Here is a 16621-nt window from a genome sequence, read left to right as displayed (position 1 = left end):
AGGACAAAAAACTCAAAGAGCAAGAAAAGAAAGGGGAGATCCTTCACCGTCAGCTCCCAAAGAAAACTGAGAAAAGTCCAGTTTCATATAGACAGCCTTCTTCCTGTCTTATCTCACAGATACAGAACACCAAGGCTCTGCTGAAGGACCGGAAAGTCACCAAGGCTGGAGGTCCAGAGAAAGGTCAGTGGGAGGAATACCAGTGGTGTGTCCCTGTGTGCATGTGCCTGCGTGGGCACGCGCGGTATTAATGAGAGTGTCTTGTGTGTTGTGTGTTTGTTAGTAAATAATCGTGGGCTTGCATTCGCTGTCTGCTCTGGAGGTGGTATCTGAAAGAGGACTGGATAATGTAGTCAAACATTGAACGAAACGTCTTGAGGAACCATGAAGATGTTCAGCAGTCATGAATCCTCACTTTTACTTCTCTTTTTATTTCACAGAATTCCCACAGTGTTTTAAAAAAAGCTTTCTTTCCCTATTTATACGTACTTATACAAAATCATCTGCACTTCACACTGGTGCTTTGAAAGCATCAACACCCACCCCAGATCACTGACAAACCAAAGCCGGTAGACAAGCTTCTTCCTACCAGCGAATGCATTTTGCTAAGAGAGGACTAAGGGACAGCATGGGAAGAAACCCCTGACCCTGAGGAGAGTGCTGGTAACGGTGGCATCCCTGGGAAAAGCAGTGGGCAGCAGCTGATGGTGGAGGAAGGGGAAAGAGGCAGCCGAGAGGAAATGCCGGTGGGACTGGCAACCCCAGAAAATTTCAGGCAGCAAAAGGAGGGGGAAAAGCATTAGGAGGGAGAGGAAAAGACAAGACAGAGGAGAGCAGAGCATGAATCACACGGGGTAGGAGGCAGCCTGGGAGGGATGGGTGAGAGCTGCTCACAAAAGGAGGTGGAAGAAAGGAGTGGAGGAAAAGGGGAGTCAGCAGGGAAAACGGGGTGTTGGTAGTGCACACGTGGATGGGAGACATTGAGGAGCAGGAAGGTGATGTAGCCAGCTGTTAAGTGAGGGGACTAAATGAGGGGAGGTCACTACAGAGCACATCGGGGAAGTACAGCGATGTAAAACGTTTAACTGTGATGCCAGGGGCTTATTTAGAGTGGTGGCGTATGGTGGTTTTATGCTCTTTCTCATTACTTGATAATTTATCATTCAGTGTTTTCTACCTAAAAAAAATGTCAAAACTGTGTTCATCTGGCAGCACAGGCACCTCTGCTGCACGGTAGCAGTAATCTATGGAGCTGGTCAGAAATGGGATGTACTTTCTGTCAAAAACATACAAAACATTAGAAAGTGCTCATTTTGCTTAGAATTTGTCATTCCTTTGGGAAGGGAAGTACAGGGGAAGTAAACCTAGTTCATTTTTTTCCTCTTTAGGTTTCTCCCTGCTTTTTTGAACTGAAACCTGAAAATCATTCAGATCTCAGCTAAAGCATTTCTCTCCTTATGGAAACCATGTTTTGACACTTCTTAAATGAAGTGGTCAAATAATTTTGACCAGTTTCGGAAAGAAACTAGTCAGATTACACCTGCTCTTCTTTTCCTAGACAACTCTCAATGAAAGCGATTTCATCCCGTACATCCATTCGGGTCTCAGCCCCTGCCAAGACCATTCTTTTCAAAAGAAGTACATGTGAGATTTGTAGCTGAGGGCTGGCAGACCTAAATTATTTTAGATCCCTTTTAGGTTTGAGACCGAGGGAACTTGTGGGCAGTGATTAACTGCCAGTCTGCTATTCTTTCAATTAAGGGGAACCTAGCAAAGCAGGCTCCTTGGACAGCTTTCCATAAAGGCAGCAAAACGTGTTTTCATTTGACTAGCTTGGCATAAGCAAGTGCCAGCATCCTGTAGAAACCGAGCAGATCTTCTCCACGAGCTGTTTTGTTTTACTGGGCCAAATCCTGCAAAGATGTTCCATTTATATTCAGTCCTTGCTGGAGGAGGATTCTTGCTGAAGCCGATGCAGCAAATCTGTTCCAACTGTAGCAGCCTGAATCTGGCCAGTGCAGCTACTCCATATTCACATGTGTGAAACCAAGAACAGATTTTGTTCCAAAACTCAGGGAAAGACATTGGGGATTAACTCACTGTTGTCCCCTATGTCTCTAGGTATGTCAGGGAATACAGTATGCAGAACCAGTAAAAACCATGCAGAGTTGTGCTAAGAAAGGAGAAATGAGAGATTTCTCAGACATGGCCTTACAGGATATAATTAATACAAACAGCTGAAGACATCTGTGGTTTTCTATTTCATGTCCTTGTCTTACTCAGTTTAAGCACTCTTCCTGCCTTTGAGGAAAGTGGCAGATAAATTACCCGTGAAACAGCAACGTAAGTATCAAATGAGAGTCAGGGAGTTAGGTTCTGAGTGTATCCCTAAGACCATTTGTTTTAGCTAGTGCATTTGTCACGCTCTTCTAAAATTTGTTAAAGGTGATATCAGACACTGCCTGCTGTAAGGCAGAGAAAGCAGTGCTATTAAATTCAATCTGCTCTTCTGGCTCCTTTTCTGATTGCTCTGCAGACTCCAGTGGTGGGGTAAGCCCTTTCCACGAACCCCTGGCAACCAAGACAGGCTGCATCACTTCCAGCTCCCTGGAGTACCTCGAAGTCCAGCAGCCTCCTCCCAGAACCCCTCGACTCCTCAAGAGGCAGGAGTCCCCGCAGCAGGAGCCGGCCCGCATCGGGGGCCGGGCAAAGGACTCTCCTCTCATCCTGAATATTGTGCACTCCTTCGAGTCGGTTGACAGAGAAGACCAAATAGACCAGGTTTCCCCCTCTCATCAGTACAGGATTTTAGGCTCGCCAATGAATTTCCCTTACAAAAGCTCAAGTGAAAGGACACTGTCCCCGCTTTTTCAGCCAGGGAGTACATCCCCCGTCCACCCCACCCAAGTCTCTTTCACATATGAAGAAAAAGCATATCCGGCAAAGGAAGAAGCAGTGTCCCCTACTCAGCTGGTTTCCAGCAACCCCTTGGGCAGCCCCAACTGTGTTAAAAGCAGAGGCAGGTTCCCCATGATGGGGATCGGACAGATGCTGCGGAAGAGGAACCAGACGATGCAGTCGGCGAGCGACAAGCCACTGGAAGCGAGGATGCCTCAACTGCAGCAGATGAGCCCCACACAGATTTCCTTCACTGCAACAGATGCTGTCAGCGGCCAGTGTTAGTCTGACATCCTGGGGTTTGCTCTGCTGTTCTCTGGGATCTAACCTTTTTTACTTTTAACAAGAAGGGAAAGCCACAGACATGATACTGTCACTACGTAATATACCACAGTGGTCCAACGTAGAAAATCAGAGGTCTGTTTGTAAGGAAGGCATTGTCCTACATATTGCAGCTGAAAGAAAAGGGCTCTGCTTGTGCTGTTAAGAAATATTAGCATTTGGCATCTGACTGTACAGTAAAACATGTCTTGAAAGAGCTACGTGAATATGTATTTTCACTGCTCTCACCTAGTATTGCAGTATGGTTGATTGAAAAAGCAGTGAGCATTAAAGGTTTGATTCATCAAGGTAATCTGAATGGTGCCATGAATGCTGGTCCCATCCAGGATCTGTGGTGAGACTGTGCTCCGTCTGCCTTTGCCATACAGTACATGGTACTGCAACAGGCATTGTTCATGTGGCTAGACAGGTGGGAAAACTCAAGATTCTGTGTCCAAAGTCAACATGCTAACAAGCACTGCCAAGAAGATGAAGTTGGTAGAAGCTTGAATAAAGACACGAGTGATCTAAACTTTCAGAAAAAAAGTGGGAGTATTGGAAGTGAAAGCAGATTTTACAGTTAATTACATAAAGTAGCTAACAATAGAAACATTTTTTCCTAAAGAAAATGATGATTTAATGACATCACTCAGAAGAAACATGATTATTTAAAAACAAGTTTCATTACGTGGAAATTCACCGCACTAGAGGCCTGTTCCTTTCACATGATGGGTCTGCAAGCAGATGCTTCAGTCATCCAAATTGTCACACTCTGTGTTTAAACAATCCAGTCACCTTCATTTTCTGCAGCTGTAGTAGTTCCATGGCGTGTCTACATGGAGGGCTGTGTTAGCCCGTTACATCAAGGCAGCATTGGACACACCTGAAGGCTTTTCTGAGAGACTGCAGTGAATTAAAAAGACTAATAAAGGACAAGTGAACCTGTACCAATGCCGTTTTATACTGCGAGATTGGTAATGCAGTGGTTACCAAAAATTTGGTATAGATATGAGTGGTGAAGATTAACTTTCTTAAAAGGCACCATGTTCTGTATAACCGGTCTTGTTTTTCTAAGTAAATGATACATCTGAGATGTTGGCAACTTTTTTTTGTTCTGTTTTTGTCTTCAAACAATTTCCTATAAATTAGAAGGTTTAGCCAAAGACTACTTTTTTCTTTTGTCTGTACCATGCTTGCATATGTGTTTGTGTGTATGGAAAGTCACAACAAAGCTTGTTCCAGTCTGGTTCCCAAGCAGGCAGCCCTGGCCCATGTCTGCCCTACTGCTGCCCTCCCAATTAACGTCATTTCAAAATCCAGGCAGCAGAGGTGTTGTCTTCTTCTTGGGATTGTTGTTAGAAGGTGGGTATTTTGCCTCAAGACCATCAGTGTGAATCCAAGCCCTGTTTCCATCAATATTTTTGCAAACAATTTTGTGGCCCCATTGGTTTGGTGTCTGTGCAAATGCTGAGACTTACCCCTGTTTGAGAAGCTTTTCTTCCAGTTTCATGAGAGAGATACACAGGGACTGGGGGAGGTGGGCCAGCAGAGGCAGGGGAGGAGGTGTCCAGCAGAGCCCATAGCTGAGTGCATGTTCCCGATTCTCAGCATAGCACAGGCCTTACACCAAAATCTACAAGAAAAAAAATTGGATGTTAATCCAAATACTGACAGAACAGATAACTGGACTGTATTTTGAATGCTTGCTGGAAAAAGCAGCAGCGCGTGAATGCCCAGAGCGCTCTTCTCATCCTTTCAGATGGAACCTTCACCTCAGCACCATCAGTTCAGTACAGGGGAGGCCATATGTGTCTTGTACTCTTCAGTGTAGTGAGGATACCCGCCTCTGGGGTAGTTAAGCTACCTGTAAAATAATATGTTTAAAAATCCCAATATGATAAGGAAGACAGCCCTGAAATAATTTCACTCATTTCCAGATTGAAAAATGTTTGTACAGAACACCTGTGCATACCAGAGTTCCATTTCAGCTCTTCTTTTAATTTAAAACCATTAAAGCATTTTCTTCATGCTAAGAACATGTTTGCGCTGCAAAGCTAGCAAGCTGGGATGACTGAAATCCCATCTTTTGTGTGTGTCAGACTTGTGTACCTGAACAGATGGCAGATACTGACTTGAATTACAAACTCAGGTTTATTTGGAACCCAATAGAAGGTTGGGGGAGGCAGGAAAGAGACATGTATTTTTTTGTGAAAACCCAGTAAATATGTGTAAGAATCAGAATGAAAACAGAAATGTTAAATCTTTTATTATATTTATAGAGAATATATGAGTACTACTCTGCTAAAACATAACCATGTATCCAGCTTAGACAGTAGCTATGTACAGTCAAACTGCAGTGACCATAGAAGGGACTTAATGAAATACAGTAGTGGATATTCCAGGGGAAAAAAAAAAATGTATTGTTACCATTATTAAATATATGTACTTTTTGAACAAGATTACCATGGACTTCTGACTTTGTTTGCCAGGTCATTATGTAGCAAGAATAATCTAAATACAAAAACAACTAGCAAAATGGTGGGGTGACAAGAGGGTTGCCAGCACCTTTACCTTCATGCACCAAAGACTATCTCTTTGAATCTGGCAGCTGACTTGCCTATAAAACTTGAGTGAGCTAAAAGGCACAAGGTGAGATTTCCCTTGCTTAATATTAGCCCTCTGCAAGTTGTCCATCTAGTCTCTGGTCATTATCCAAACTCTGTCACCAGTGGAGGCTGATAGGTATCTCCAATTCTTCCCACCTTAAAACAGAGCTCCAAAATGGTGGGAATGAATTGCTCCTCAGTGACACCTAGCTGCATCCAGATACAAGGGAGGGAATAGGGTTGGCCAGTTCAGATGAGAAGCAGGCTTTTAGACAGCCGTAGGAAGTCACCCAGATACAAAGAAAAGCATTTGCTGATCAACTTTCTCCACATTTGGCGTTAATGCCTTCTGAGTTGTAGGGACTAGTTCTACCTTTTCTAAGCTTAGTATAGCCATGCAAACTGGCGATCAGCTTTGCAGTTTCTATTGGAGCATTTCTGTTGTTACTGATCCCACAATTCTTGGAAGTACCGTTTCTTCCTCCTCTTACCTTTGTACAAATCTGTTTCCTAGAACAACTGATCCAAAGACCTCTCAAATCAGCTGAGGTCTTTTTCTAGTGTTTGCAATAGGCTTGGCACTGAGCCTGTAATGAACCCGTTTGAAAACACGCCTTACACTTCGAGTTGTGCACTGGGGAAAAGAGAACTGCTGAGCTTTAGATGTGAGATGTCATGACCGTGGGTATATGGGGTCTTTCTGAGGTGCTGTTTACGTGCAGAACCCGATGGAGTCAATGGAGCAGGTGGGGAGCACTTAAAGAGGACTTTGCAAACTAATTGATCACTGGACAGCAGTTCAGGATCTATAGTGATAAAAGGGGTTTTGTTCAGGCTTTTCTGCCTGGAAAAATATGTGTCAAATTTATTCAAGACAACACAAATCAGCATCTGTTGCTAAAGGTGTTGGTCTTTGTACTTTTTCTGTAAACGGGTTGATAAATACTAAAATTCCTGGGTATCGAGGTTTACAAATCCTAAAAGTAAGTAACAATTACTTTCATACTTTTGCACTTGACATCACTTGATCTTTGTAACAAAATCCCTTAGCACATAGCTGCAAAAAGATTGGGTCAGATTTGCAGGAGACTTTTAAATCTCCTGTGCACCAGTAAAACGGTTTGTCAGCAACTCCCCGGAGACAGCCCAGCACAAATCTGCCCAGGCCAGCAAGGTGGCAGTGGTTGATTTATGGAAGAAGGGAGGAGAGGGGAAGAAAGACTCGGTGATGGGTATAGCTTTGCTGGAATTCTGCTGGGTGGACTGTGCGTCAATGGCAGAGCATGAGGCTAGGGGGTAAACTGTCAGCGTGTTGCTGGGTCTAGGGCTGCTGCTTGTGGTAAGGGAGTTTTAGAGTGGCACAGATACACCCCCCCCACAGCTGGTGTGAGGAAAACCTCCAACCCAAGAGGAAGCTGCCCCTTTATTTTGCTCATTTGTAACTAAGCTTCAAACTTTACTGTTTGAAGCACCGCAAGCTCATAAGGGCCTTGCTTATCAAGAAGTGAGCAGAAATTTCAGAGACACTATTCCTGTGTGCAGTAGTTTGGATTCTGCCTGCCTCTTCCCTGCTTTTTTAATACTGGGTGGTCACAAATGGTCAATTTTCTCTTTTGTTTCCCCCTCCACATAGCTTCCCTGGAGCATAACAAAACTGCTGGGTACAGCACTGGGGCCTGGATTTCCTATTAAAAAGTTATCATAGCTCTGTGGACTGAGAGCTACAAATCACTCGTGTGCAGAAATACAGCCGTGTGGCAAACTCACGAATAGGTGTGACTCCTACGGTCTTTCAGCAAGCTCCCTGTGTCCTGGTTATGTGCCTTGTTTGCATTGGAGGCGGTCTCAAGCAGGAATAGCGTGGGGGAATACTGGGAGAGGGTTCAACTTCATGTCATCACTTCCCATTGAGAAAAATGTGCTCCTTCAGAAGTGAGTGAGTGTCTTATTTGCAGCAGATTTTCCATCAAAAGAGCTGCTTGAGCATTGGTTCCTAAGCCACATACATTGGCATGTGTTTCCTGGGACATGTTTGCATTGTGTCTAATTGTTTTTCACAAAGATGTCTTGCAGATGTATGTAAGGGGAGACAGGTGAAATAATTTTGAGTCTTTTCAATGTTTAAGATCAAAAGAAGCCTGTAATATGATGCTTTCAGTTATTGAGGTACAGGCAATTAGCTGTTGTTAGAAACAAAGGGTGTCAGGATAGAGCCTAGAGTAAGATTTGGAGTTCACCTGGCCATGTCTGCTGTCTGCCTGCTGATGCCAGATCACTGAAAAGCCCAAGAGAGAAGAAGTAACAAGAGGTTTATTGATCAAGGGTGAGGTGCTAAACTTGTTCTAAAATTTTGGTTAATGTCAAAACCCAGGACTACTGCATTTTTGAGTTATAAAGAAACATTTTTATTAATGTTTATATAATTATCACTCTTTGACCTATAAATGTAAAAATCCTCCAATTCCTTGTATCTCCTACAACCAGAAAAGACAGACTCGATCTAAAACAAAGAAAAGAAAGGCCAACAGATGCTTTATTTCAAAATAGCTTCACTCTTTCTGTTTCACAGATGAAAACAGGAGTATTGTCCTGTACTTATAGCATAAAGATGGCTGTTAGATAAAATGGGGCTTTTTTCCTGCCACCTCTACTTGCTCCCAGACAATTTGTTTCTGACTTGCCCATGTGTGAGCTTGGACTCATGTTTCCTGTGGATCCCACTGAGATGATCTGAGTTTCCTCTACCTGGTCACCGATCCCCATAAAATCTGTGAAAACTTCAGATTTCAGAGACCTCCTCTGGTTGAAAGCAACCAGGAGGGCTCAGACATTGTTCAGGAGACTTGATGGATGGACGGACTGATACGGGATCCACAATAGAAATATCTCTTTCACCCCAAGTCCACCCAAGTGTTATTGCGAGAGGGGGTCAGTGTCCAACACGTACTGGTATCCAATGTGTGGGGTTTAATTTAACCCAGAAATTACTTCGGTGCTTGTGCAGCAAAGTTCCCATACACGTGCCAGGCTACAGGACAGGCCTGACACTGACATTGCTCCATTTACCATGCTGGTGCATTAGCATAATTAGGAAATTATGGGGGGTTTCGGTGCCTGGTGTCAAGCTCCACTTTTAAAACACTGTTTTAATGCATCTAAAATGTTTCTGTAACTTCTGTGGACAGGGCTTGAGGGCGAAATACAGATTTGCAACTGCCAGGTTCACAAGTTCTTGCAGCCTCTCTCTTCGAGCAGCTCTCTGAGTGAAAAACCTTCCCTGGAAAACCTTTAAAGCGCCTGTGGGTGGTCTTTGTGCCGGGAAGTGGTCCGTCCATCCCCGTGAGAGCCAACCACATTGGAACAGACCATAAGTCTTCGAAAAATGGCAATGGGCAGATTTTTGAGAGGAGGCTGGTTCGTTTTAGCAGCTCAATTCCCCGAAGACCCTGCCCTGAAGACCCTGGCACTGCAGGGGCACGGGATTTTGAGGGGCACAGGTGGCAGATCCACCTCCCCACAACGGGTAAGTGAAAGCTGGAGGTGGGACATGGAGCTGGTGAAGATTTTGAAGGATGAGACGAGTTTCTGGTGTGATCTTGCTGTGTGTGATCAGCAGCCAGCATCATTGGTGGGAAGTCCTCCAAGCAGCGCCCGCAGGCCTTGGAGCGCATCCTGCAAAAGGCCACCATCACAGTTTGAGAGCAGGGAAATGGGAAGCCACCCTTGAAGGTAACACAGAGCAGAAGCCCCACCAGAGACAATGTCTGTAAAACTGGGAGGATATTCTGCCCTAACGTTTGAATAGGGGCGTTGGCTGTAACTCTCCCAGCAAAAGTTCCTCTCTCCCATTTATTGATTATCACTTTCCAAGGAGCAATTAAGTAAAACGTTAGTGTAGAACAATTTTAGAGGGGTGAAAAAGTCCATTTTCACAGCATGCCTTCTGAATGGAGAAGTTAGCTATACCAACAGAAAATGTCTTAAATCAGTGCTTAACCCTCCAGTCCCTGCAGAGGCCACCAATTTGTGATGGTTTATGGATTAATTAGATTTTACTTTAAACCCCAGGGCTATTGATAAAAACTTCAGGCTTTTTACTGATGGGTTTGAGGCTTACCTTCTTAACAACCCCGCACAATGCAAACCTTCTTATTTAGTTACTTAAGCACAAGGCAAAATTGCAAGTTACAAAATCAGCCTTTATTTATGAAAACAATGGTGTAGTGGGTGTTGCAGCCAACATTTTAATGCACACAACTGTTTCATCAAGCACCTCGGAAGGGGAGAGAAGGGAAAGGGAACAAGCCTCCATCCTGCGGTTGCTGCACGAGAAGGTGGCCTTTGGGCTGGGTCCTTCAGGTGCGGGCTCTGGGAACCTGCTGAGGGCAAGGAGGAAGGTAGAGGAGACCTGTCCAGGCCTGATGGCAGGAGCCCAGGGGGGGCAACTCTTAAATGGGACTCCCCCACTTTTTGCCACAGCTAAAATAGTCCTCGGAGCGAGCAGGTTTCCTGCAAGATTTTCAGCAGCTTCCATGGGGGAGTATTTACCATTTCCCCTCCAGCGCTGAGCTTGCAGCTCGGCCTTGGGAGAGGACACCCAACCGCACAGCTCCCGTGGCTCAGTTAATGAGCGCTTCATGGGGCTCCCCCTTCCCTCCGTGTACCTCATGCCTTACCCGAAGAGGGTTTCCTCCTCCTCCCAGTTACCGGCTGAGCCGGCGAGCGAGGTGACACGCGCGATACGTTTCAGCGAGTGCGATTTGCAGGTTTAATGGGAATAAAACACAGCGGCAACTTAGGCTACCGAGGTCAGCGTGACTCGGGAGGCGCAAAGGAGGGTACCTCCTCGGCGGGAAGGTGCTGCCCCTGCCAGCTGAAGTCGAGTGCGAGCGGCGGGTGGTGCGTGGCGGCGGGCCGGGGCGTGCACGGGGCGTGCGAGCGGCTCAGCCTGACCGGGGTGAGGAATTGGTGCTGCCTCGGGGGGAACCAGAGGCGAACGGAGCCTGGGAAATACTGAAGGAAAAATTAAAAAGCGACACTTCCCTCAGAGATGGGTGACCTGGAGCAGAAGAATTAAAGATTTCGTTTACAGCTGGGCACAAATGGCCTCGGGATAAAATCTGTGGCTCTGAAAGTACTACTGTATGCTTGCTTTATTAGCACAGAGCAGGTTAGAGCTCCTTCATTTGGGCTTATTTTATATGTGAGGCAGAAAAATCTAACTTTAGCCTGTACTCTGCTATGTACTGGTGTACACGGGTAAGTTCCATGCCTCTGCTTGTGGTTACATGCATCAACAGCATGACAGACACCATCTCAGCAAAGACAGCCATGTTTTGCTTTCTCAGAGAGTCACCGCTCTGATTATTAACTCAGACAAATGAACCCAGGGGACAGGCAGAGGGAAGACAGGGAATAAATGAGGGGCAGCTCTCCCTCAGCTGGAACCTCGCAAAACCCAGGCTGCGGCTGGACCATCCAACCCTTTCTTCTCATGCCCATCACCCTCCTCCAGCTCTGCTGATCTGTTTCTGACTTCTCCCACCCTGGGGATAGTTTTCTGAGACTTCACAAGAAATAACTTCTGGAGGTGACCCAGCTGAAAAATAATTAGCTTATTTGCTGGATTGGTTTTCAGCTCCCCTGAGCCCACCTATTTTCTTGCATCAGAGTGGGGACAGGAGCACATGAGTGGGTTGGGGGTACCTGTCACCCAACTGGCCAGCTGTGACCAGCCCAAAGCCCTGCTGAACTGCACTCTCAGGTCCTCTGCTCCCAGACAGGACCTTTCCTGGTGGTTCATAAACAGAAATCAAAGGCCTGTTTCTTCCTTTAAACATGAAGGCAAATTTCAGATGTGAAAGAGCAGCAATCTGACTTTTCACATCCACAGCCCCAGAGGCAATCTCTGTTTCTCCTGTGTGGGAGAAGGAGGATGCGGCAAGCTTGTGCAAAGGTGTCATGTCATCAGAGTTGCCAGGAATGGGGCTACAGTCCATCAACGTGTGGTGATAACTGTGACAGGTCACCAACACTTCTGGCCCTACCTCTCGCAAGCGAATCTGAACAGTTTTAATCTGCTATTAAAATTTCTGCAGCCTCAAGACTCTGCCAGGGGCTACACTGCATCTAGGCTAGATGGCTGAGTGCAAAGCCCCAGGTTGAAAAGACATTGATATTTGGGCAATGAAAGTTCTTAGGAATATAAAGCTGCCAAATCAATATGTCCTGGATAATGCTCTGTAGCTAAGAGAATTTCATGTGCAGAAATAGGGCTAAATAATTATAGTTTAATTATTTTTTCCTCATAATGAAGCAGTGCAACCTCAGAAAATAAACACTTTTAAAATGAGTAGATACTGCACAAAAATAGAGGAAATCACAGGGGTTTTGCTGATTGCAGCATTAAAGAAAGATGATTCCTGCCTCACCAGTGGCTCTTGCTGTCCCAGACCTCTGTTAAGCCAGTTTTGATGAGTACATAACTTCTTTACTTTCAAGGGACAAGTAACAAGGCAAAGACCTGTGGTCTTCTGGGACTACCACAACACTGGTGACACGTGGCCCAAGTCTGAGAACAAGGATTTAGATAAAATGAGAATGCATCTGGTGCTTTTCCCAAAATTGAAACTGGTTCTAACCTTTTCCTTCCTGAGCTTGGAAAATAGCTGGAACTGATGTTTTTAAAAGCATGTCTTATCCTTTCCAGCAGCTGTGTTTTGGGTTTCTCTGCTGAACCAGCAAACCTTTCAGTACTTGCTCCACAATGCTCAGTTCAGCTGGAGTATCTTCATTACAGTTTCGGAGGGCTGGTGCAAGGCTCAGGCCTAGCCCAGGCAGAGCAGCTGCAGAGCTGCTTTAAATCACACGTAGGTCCGTGTGTCCCTATGGGCTTAGGTGTCTCTGGATGCAAGCTGAAGAGGGTGGCCTCCTCAGCATCTCCTTTGGGAGGTATTCAGTACAACTCATAGCCAAAATTGCACTGTGGCACTGTGGACAGGTATTTCAGTTTGTCTGCCCTGTCAAGAAGCCACTGGGAAAGGGAAGGGGGTCAATTACTCAATGTCTACATCAGCTGTCTTTACTGTATGTCTACAGTAACGCAGCTGGGGTGAAGCAGAGCCCCACAATAGAGCAGGTTGTCTTGTGCATTACAAGGATAATATATTACCCTGCCCTAAGGGCCCCTTTCACAACATTTCATTTAAATATTTCAACCATGGATGCATCTGGATGTGACCCCTCTGTTGTTTCCCAGCGACTGGGTGAGGATGTGAACCTTCAGCTGCGCTGGGAGTTTCACATGGTGCTGCACTGATGGCTTTCCCTCAGCAGCACCTGGTTAAAAAATGTTTTCCTTGCTATACAGAGGTGCCTCTGGATACGGTTATTCATCACTACTGTTTCACAGAGTGCCTGTCAGGTTGTAGATTCAGCTCCTCCAAGCCTGCTGAAATGCACAGAGTGTTCTGTGCATAAATCTGTGGAGTTGTTAGCCACGGTTGTTGTTCCCCTTCTCCTCTGGGTCCAAAGTCATGTTGACTTGCTGAGGGGGCAGGGATGGGGCAGAGCTGTCTGTGTGAATTCAGCAAGGAGCTGCCAGTGCTTTAGTGCAGTTTGTCTCTAATCTGGCAAATCCCACAGATGCTCCGAATTTTTTCACAGAAATGGAAAAGATGACATATTTAGGTCTATGCTCCAGAAGGACTCTTAAAACTACCTACAGCTGAGCGCAGTCCCCCAGTTTGCCTGTGCCAAGGCACCAGGAAAGGACTCACATGTCTAAGGTATGTGCTAGTCTCAGCTCCAAGGCGTGTTTGTGCAGGGCTTGGCAGAGTGGCATCTGACCACCGCACCGCTTGCACCTACAGCAATAGGGAGAACGATGAGAGATGCTGGTGCTCTAGCCTCTGAGTGAGGAGCTGGCCTGGCAGATGGCCTAGGGCTGTGATTAAAGCGTGTAACACACTTACTGTGTCTGTAAGTGACACCTAAGTGCTCCTTTTCCCACCCCCAGCCCAAGTTTTTCCTGGGTCATGTTCTTGCATTTCAGATTGTGTGCTGGGACCCAGGAGGAGGTACTGCTCCCCAGGGGCTGCACACCCAGGCAGGCCATAGCTGCTGAGAGACCCAGTGTTTCATTCAGCAGGTTTTGTGTTCCTAGGCTATTATGGCTATCTGGCTGCTGGTCCAGACGTGACTTGAAGCCCTGACATGGAAACTTGAGGTCTGCTTGCACCCACCCCCATAGACCTACCTTGGAACCCTGTGGACCTGCAGCTCCCAATGATTTCTCTGCCTTTTGAGATGATGTCCTGAACGAGCCATTGCAAGGCTTATACATACAGTGCAGAGTTTTCTGTGGGGTTAAAACCCTCCATAATGTGAAAAATGGGAGACCCTCCAAACAAATCTGAATCCAACCATTACTCTGGTGAAGGAACCCCCACTCCCACCACCTCCACTAGTGACAGAGGCCTGATCCGTGTCACATGGACTCTTCCACTTCAGGAAATCCCACCTAAGCACCTAGCCTGAGCACTTACTGTTAGCTGGGAGGGAAAAACCTTTCTGCCTTCAGGCGCTGCACACCAGTGTGAAGAAAATGCTCTTTCTGAAAAGACGCCCAGCACCTGTTGCTTAGTGCTCAGCTGAAACACTAAGCCCAAATCAGTGAGTTTGCAGCAGTCTCCATAGTGATTAATTGTACCTTTGCAGACAGGGCATCGTGACTTGGCAGGGGAAGTTGGATGCAGAAGCAGGAGGCCTCCTTACTTGTAATAAACTGGGGAGACACACTGGATTCAGCGGATATGCTCTGCGTTACTGCTGCTGCTCCTCAGCCTCTCCAGGCCTGTGGAAGGTGCTCGGGCAGCATCACGGGGCTGAAGCAGAGATGGAGAATTCCCCCTGTGACCCAGATGAGTGAATTCAAGATGACACTTCCCTGCCTACCACACCTGATCCAAATGCATAAGTGATGAGAAGACACAGGCTGGCAGGACCAGAGGATGAAAATCCTCGTGGTGCTTGTTGGCGCGTGTGCTGAATGATCCCTCTAGGAAACAAGGATGTGGCATCCACCTGAGCCTACTCACCACCTGTTCTGCAGGATACTTGGGCGAACTTCTTTGGAGAATGATTTAAGGATGGTCAAACATTACAGGGAAGAAAGGCTGTCACAAAACAAATATCCTCCACTTCTTCTGTCTTTGCAGATGCATTCTGGGAGAGCATCTGTATACTCAGGCAACTGCTCTTCTTTCCAGCCCATCCTTTTCTCTGGATTTTTTCTGCTTCTCAAATTGTTGTTGCCAGGAGAGCATCTCACATGGACAGTGTCATCTTCAGGGAGTCCTCTCTCATCTTTATTCAGTTACCTGCAATCCTCTTTGAATGAAGACACCAAATCCCTAGCTCACAGCCAGATTAGAAAACCGATTAGTTACCTGTGCATCCCATGTTAGAAGGATAGGATTATATGGCAATTATAGAAGATCAGACTCAGCCTATTTAAAGGGATGCTGACATCTTGGAAAAAATTTTTACAAGCATTTTATACTAAGCACCCTTACCTCAAATCCTTTCAGGCATGTTAAATGAAATCTTAAAAGTCGTTTTCTTAAAACCATTGTGGTTTGTATTTTGTGTTCAAGTGATTAGGGACAAGAAAGGCAAACTGCTGGCAATTACCCTTGTCATTCTCTGTCTCAAGTCCCAGGCAGCACCATGGTGACGGCACTGCTTAGGCCCAGGTACTGACCTGGAAACATGATATAGCTGTGTGCGGTTTTTTTCATCTTTGAAAGAAAAAGTAATTGATGCATTGGAGCACTTGCTGTTCCTTCAGAGTTTTAAAGAACTACTGACTATACAATCTTTTTCAATAACTAGTAATACAAACTGAGTGTTACCGTCACGTATTCATGCATTTTTACTGTACTATATATTCATTGTACATGAATATATAATTTACAAGTGAATGTCTGTTACCTGATTCACATACAAGGCAAGTGGGAGCAGGCAGGCTTGCAACATTTTTAGTTGTTTTCTGTCCCTCAGTGTGTATGTCTGTCTGCCCTGGCCATTTATGAACTGTTGGCCAAGCTCAGCTGTGGTTCACAGGGATGCAGAAGTTGCAGAAATCACATTGTTCCTAGAAGTTTAATGAAAATACACAGGGAGGTAGAGGAGGGAGCCATTGCTCGTCTCCCCACAGAGGACAGGCTGCAGGTTGCACTCAGCACACATGAAAGCCAGAGTACCTGCTCAGGGTGTAGTTGCTGTGATCACCGCAGCCATGGGAAAGCTTCAGTGAAAGCCCATGTCCTCCATGGGCTCCACAGACACCGGCCGTGGGACTGATCCGTGGGAAACTTGGCTTAATTATTCCCTCTGCTCAAGCAGATACTCTTTTTGTCATGTAGTGATGCTCCCACTCCCTCCCCTTTTAAAATTCAACCAACTACTTCCAACTGGCTATGAAGTTTGTCGTCTCAATCCTTTTCAAATCCCCAGCAAGCACCAAAAAAAGCTTTTTCTTTTTTTTTTTTTTTTTTTTTAATTCAGGTTCTAAAAATCCTTGTGCACATCTCCATATTTCTCTCTTGTCTACCTTTATTGTATAAGCTATTCCTCTGGAAGCAAGTAGCTGTGAAGCTATAAAATGCATCCTAAGGAGGTGTTTTCTCCAGTGAGGGAGAGGCATGCTTCTGACAGCCATGGAAAGGGAGAAGAGAGCAAATCTAACTAATGCTTTCTCTGCTGCTCATCAGGCCGGTAACTTGGATGCACGT

At 45.7% G+C, this 16621-nt stretch overlaps 1 protein-coding gene across 4 annotated transcripts in view; it reads left to right on the top strand.

Moving 5' to 3' along the window:
- Positions 1–5678, top strand: part of HUNK (hormonally up-regulated Neu-associated kinase) — a 61014-nt gene extending 55336 nt beyond the window's left edge. For 3 of the 4 annotated variants that reach the window (XM_033011260.2, XM_042788455.1, XM_042788457.1), the window contains 2 exons: positions 3–183; positions 2537–5678. In XM_033011260.2, coding sequence (XP_032867151.1) covers positions 3–183; positions 2537–3183 — 828 coding nt within the window. In that variant the 3' untranslated portion in view covers positions 3184–5678. The remainder of the gene's footprint in view (positions 1–2; positions 184–2536) is intronic. The other variant, XM_042788456.1, reaches the window with a different exon arrangement.
- The last annotated feature ends 10943 nt before the right edge of the window (positions 5679–16621 follow it).

The sequence above is a fragment of the Tyto alba genome, unplaced genomic scaffold (genome assembly GCF_018691265.1).
Source record: "Tyto alba isolate M040663 unplaced genomic scaffold, T.alba_DEE_v4.0 Super-Scaffold_14, whole genome shotgun sequence".
NCBI lineage: Eukaryota > Metazoa > Chordata > Aves > Strigiformes > Tytonidae > Tyto > Tyto alba.
Note: the sequence above shows the minus strand (reverse complement) of the source record. Positions and strands in the feature narration are given on the sequence as shown.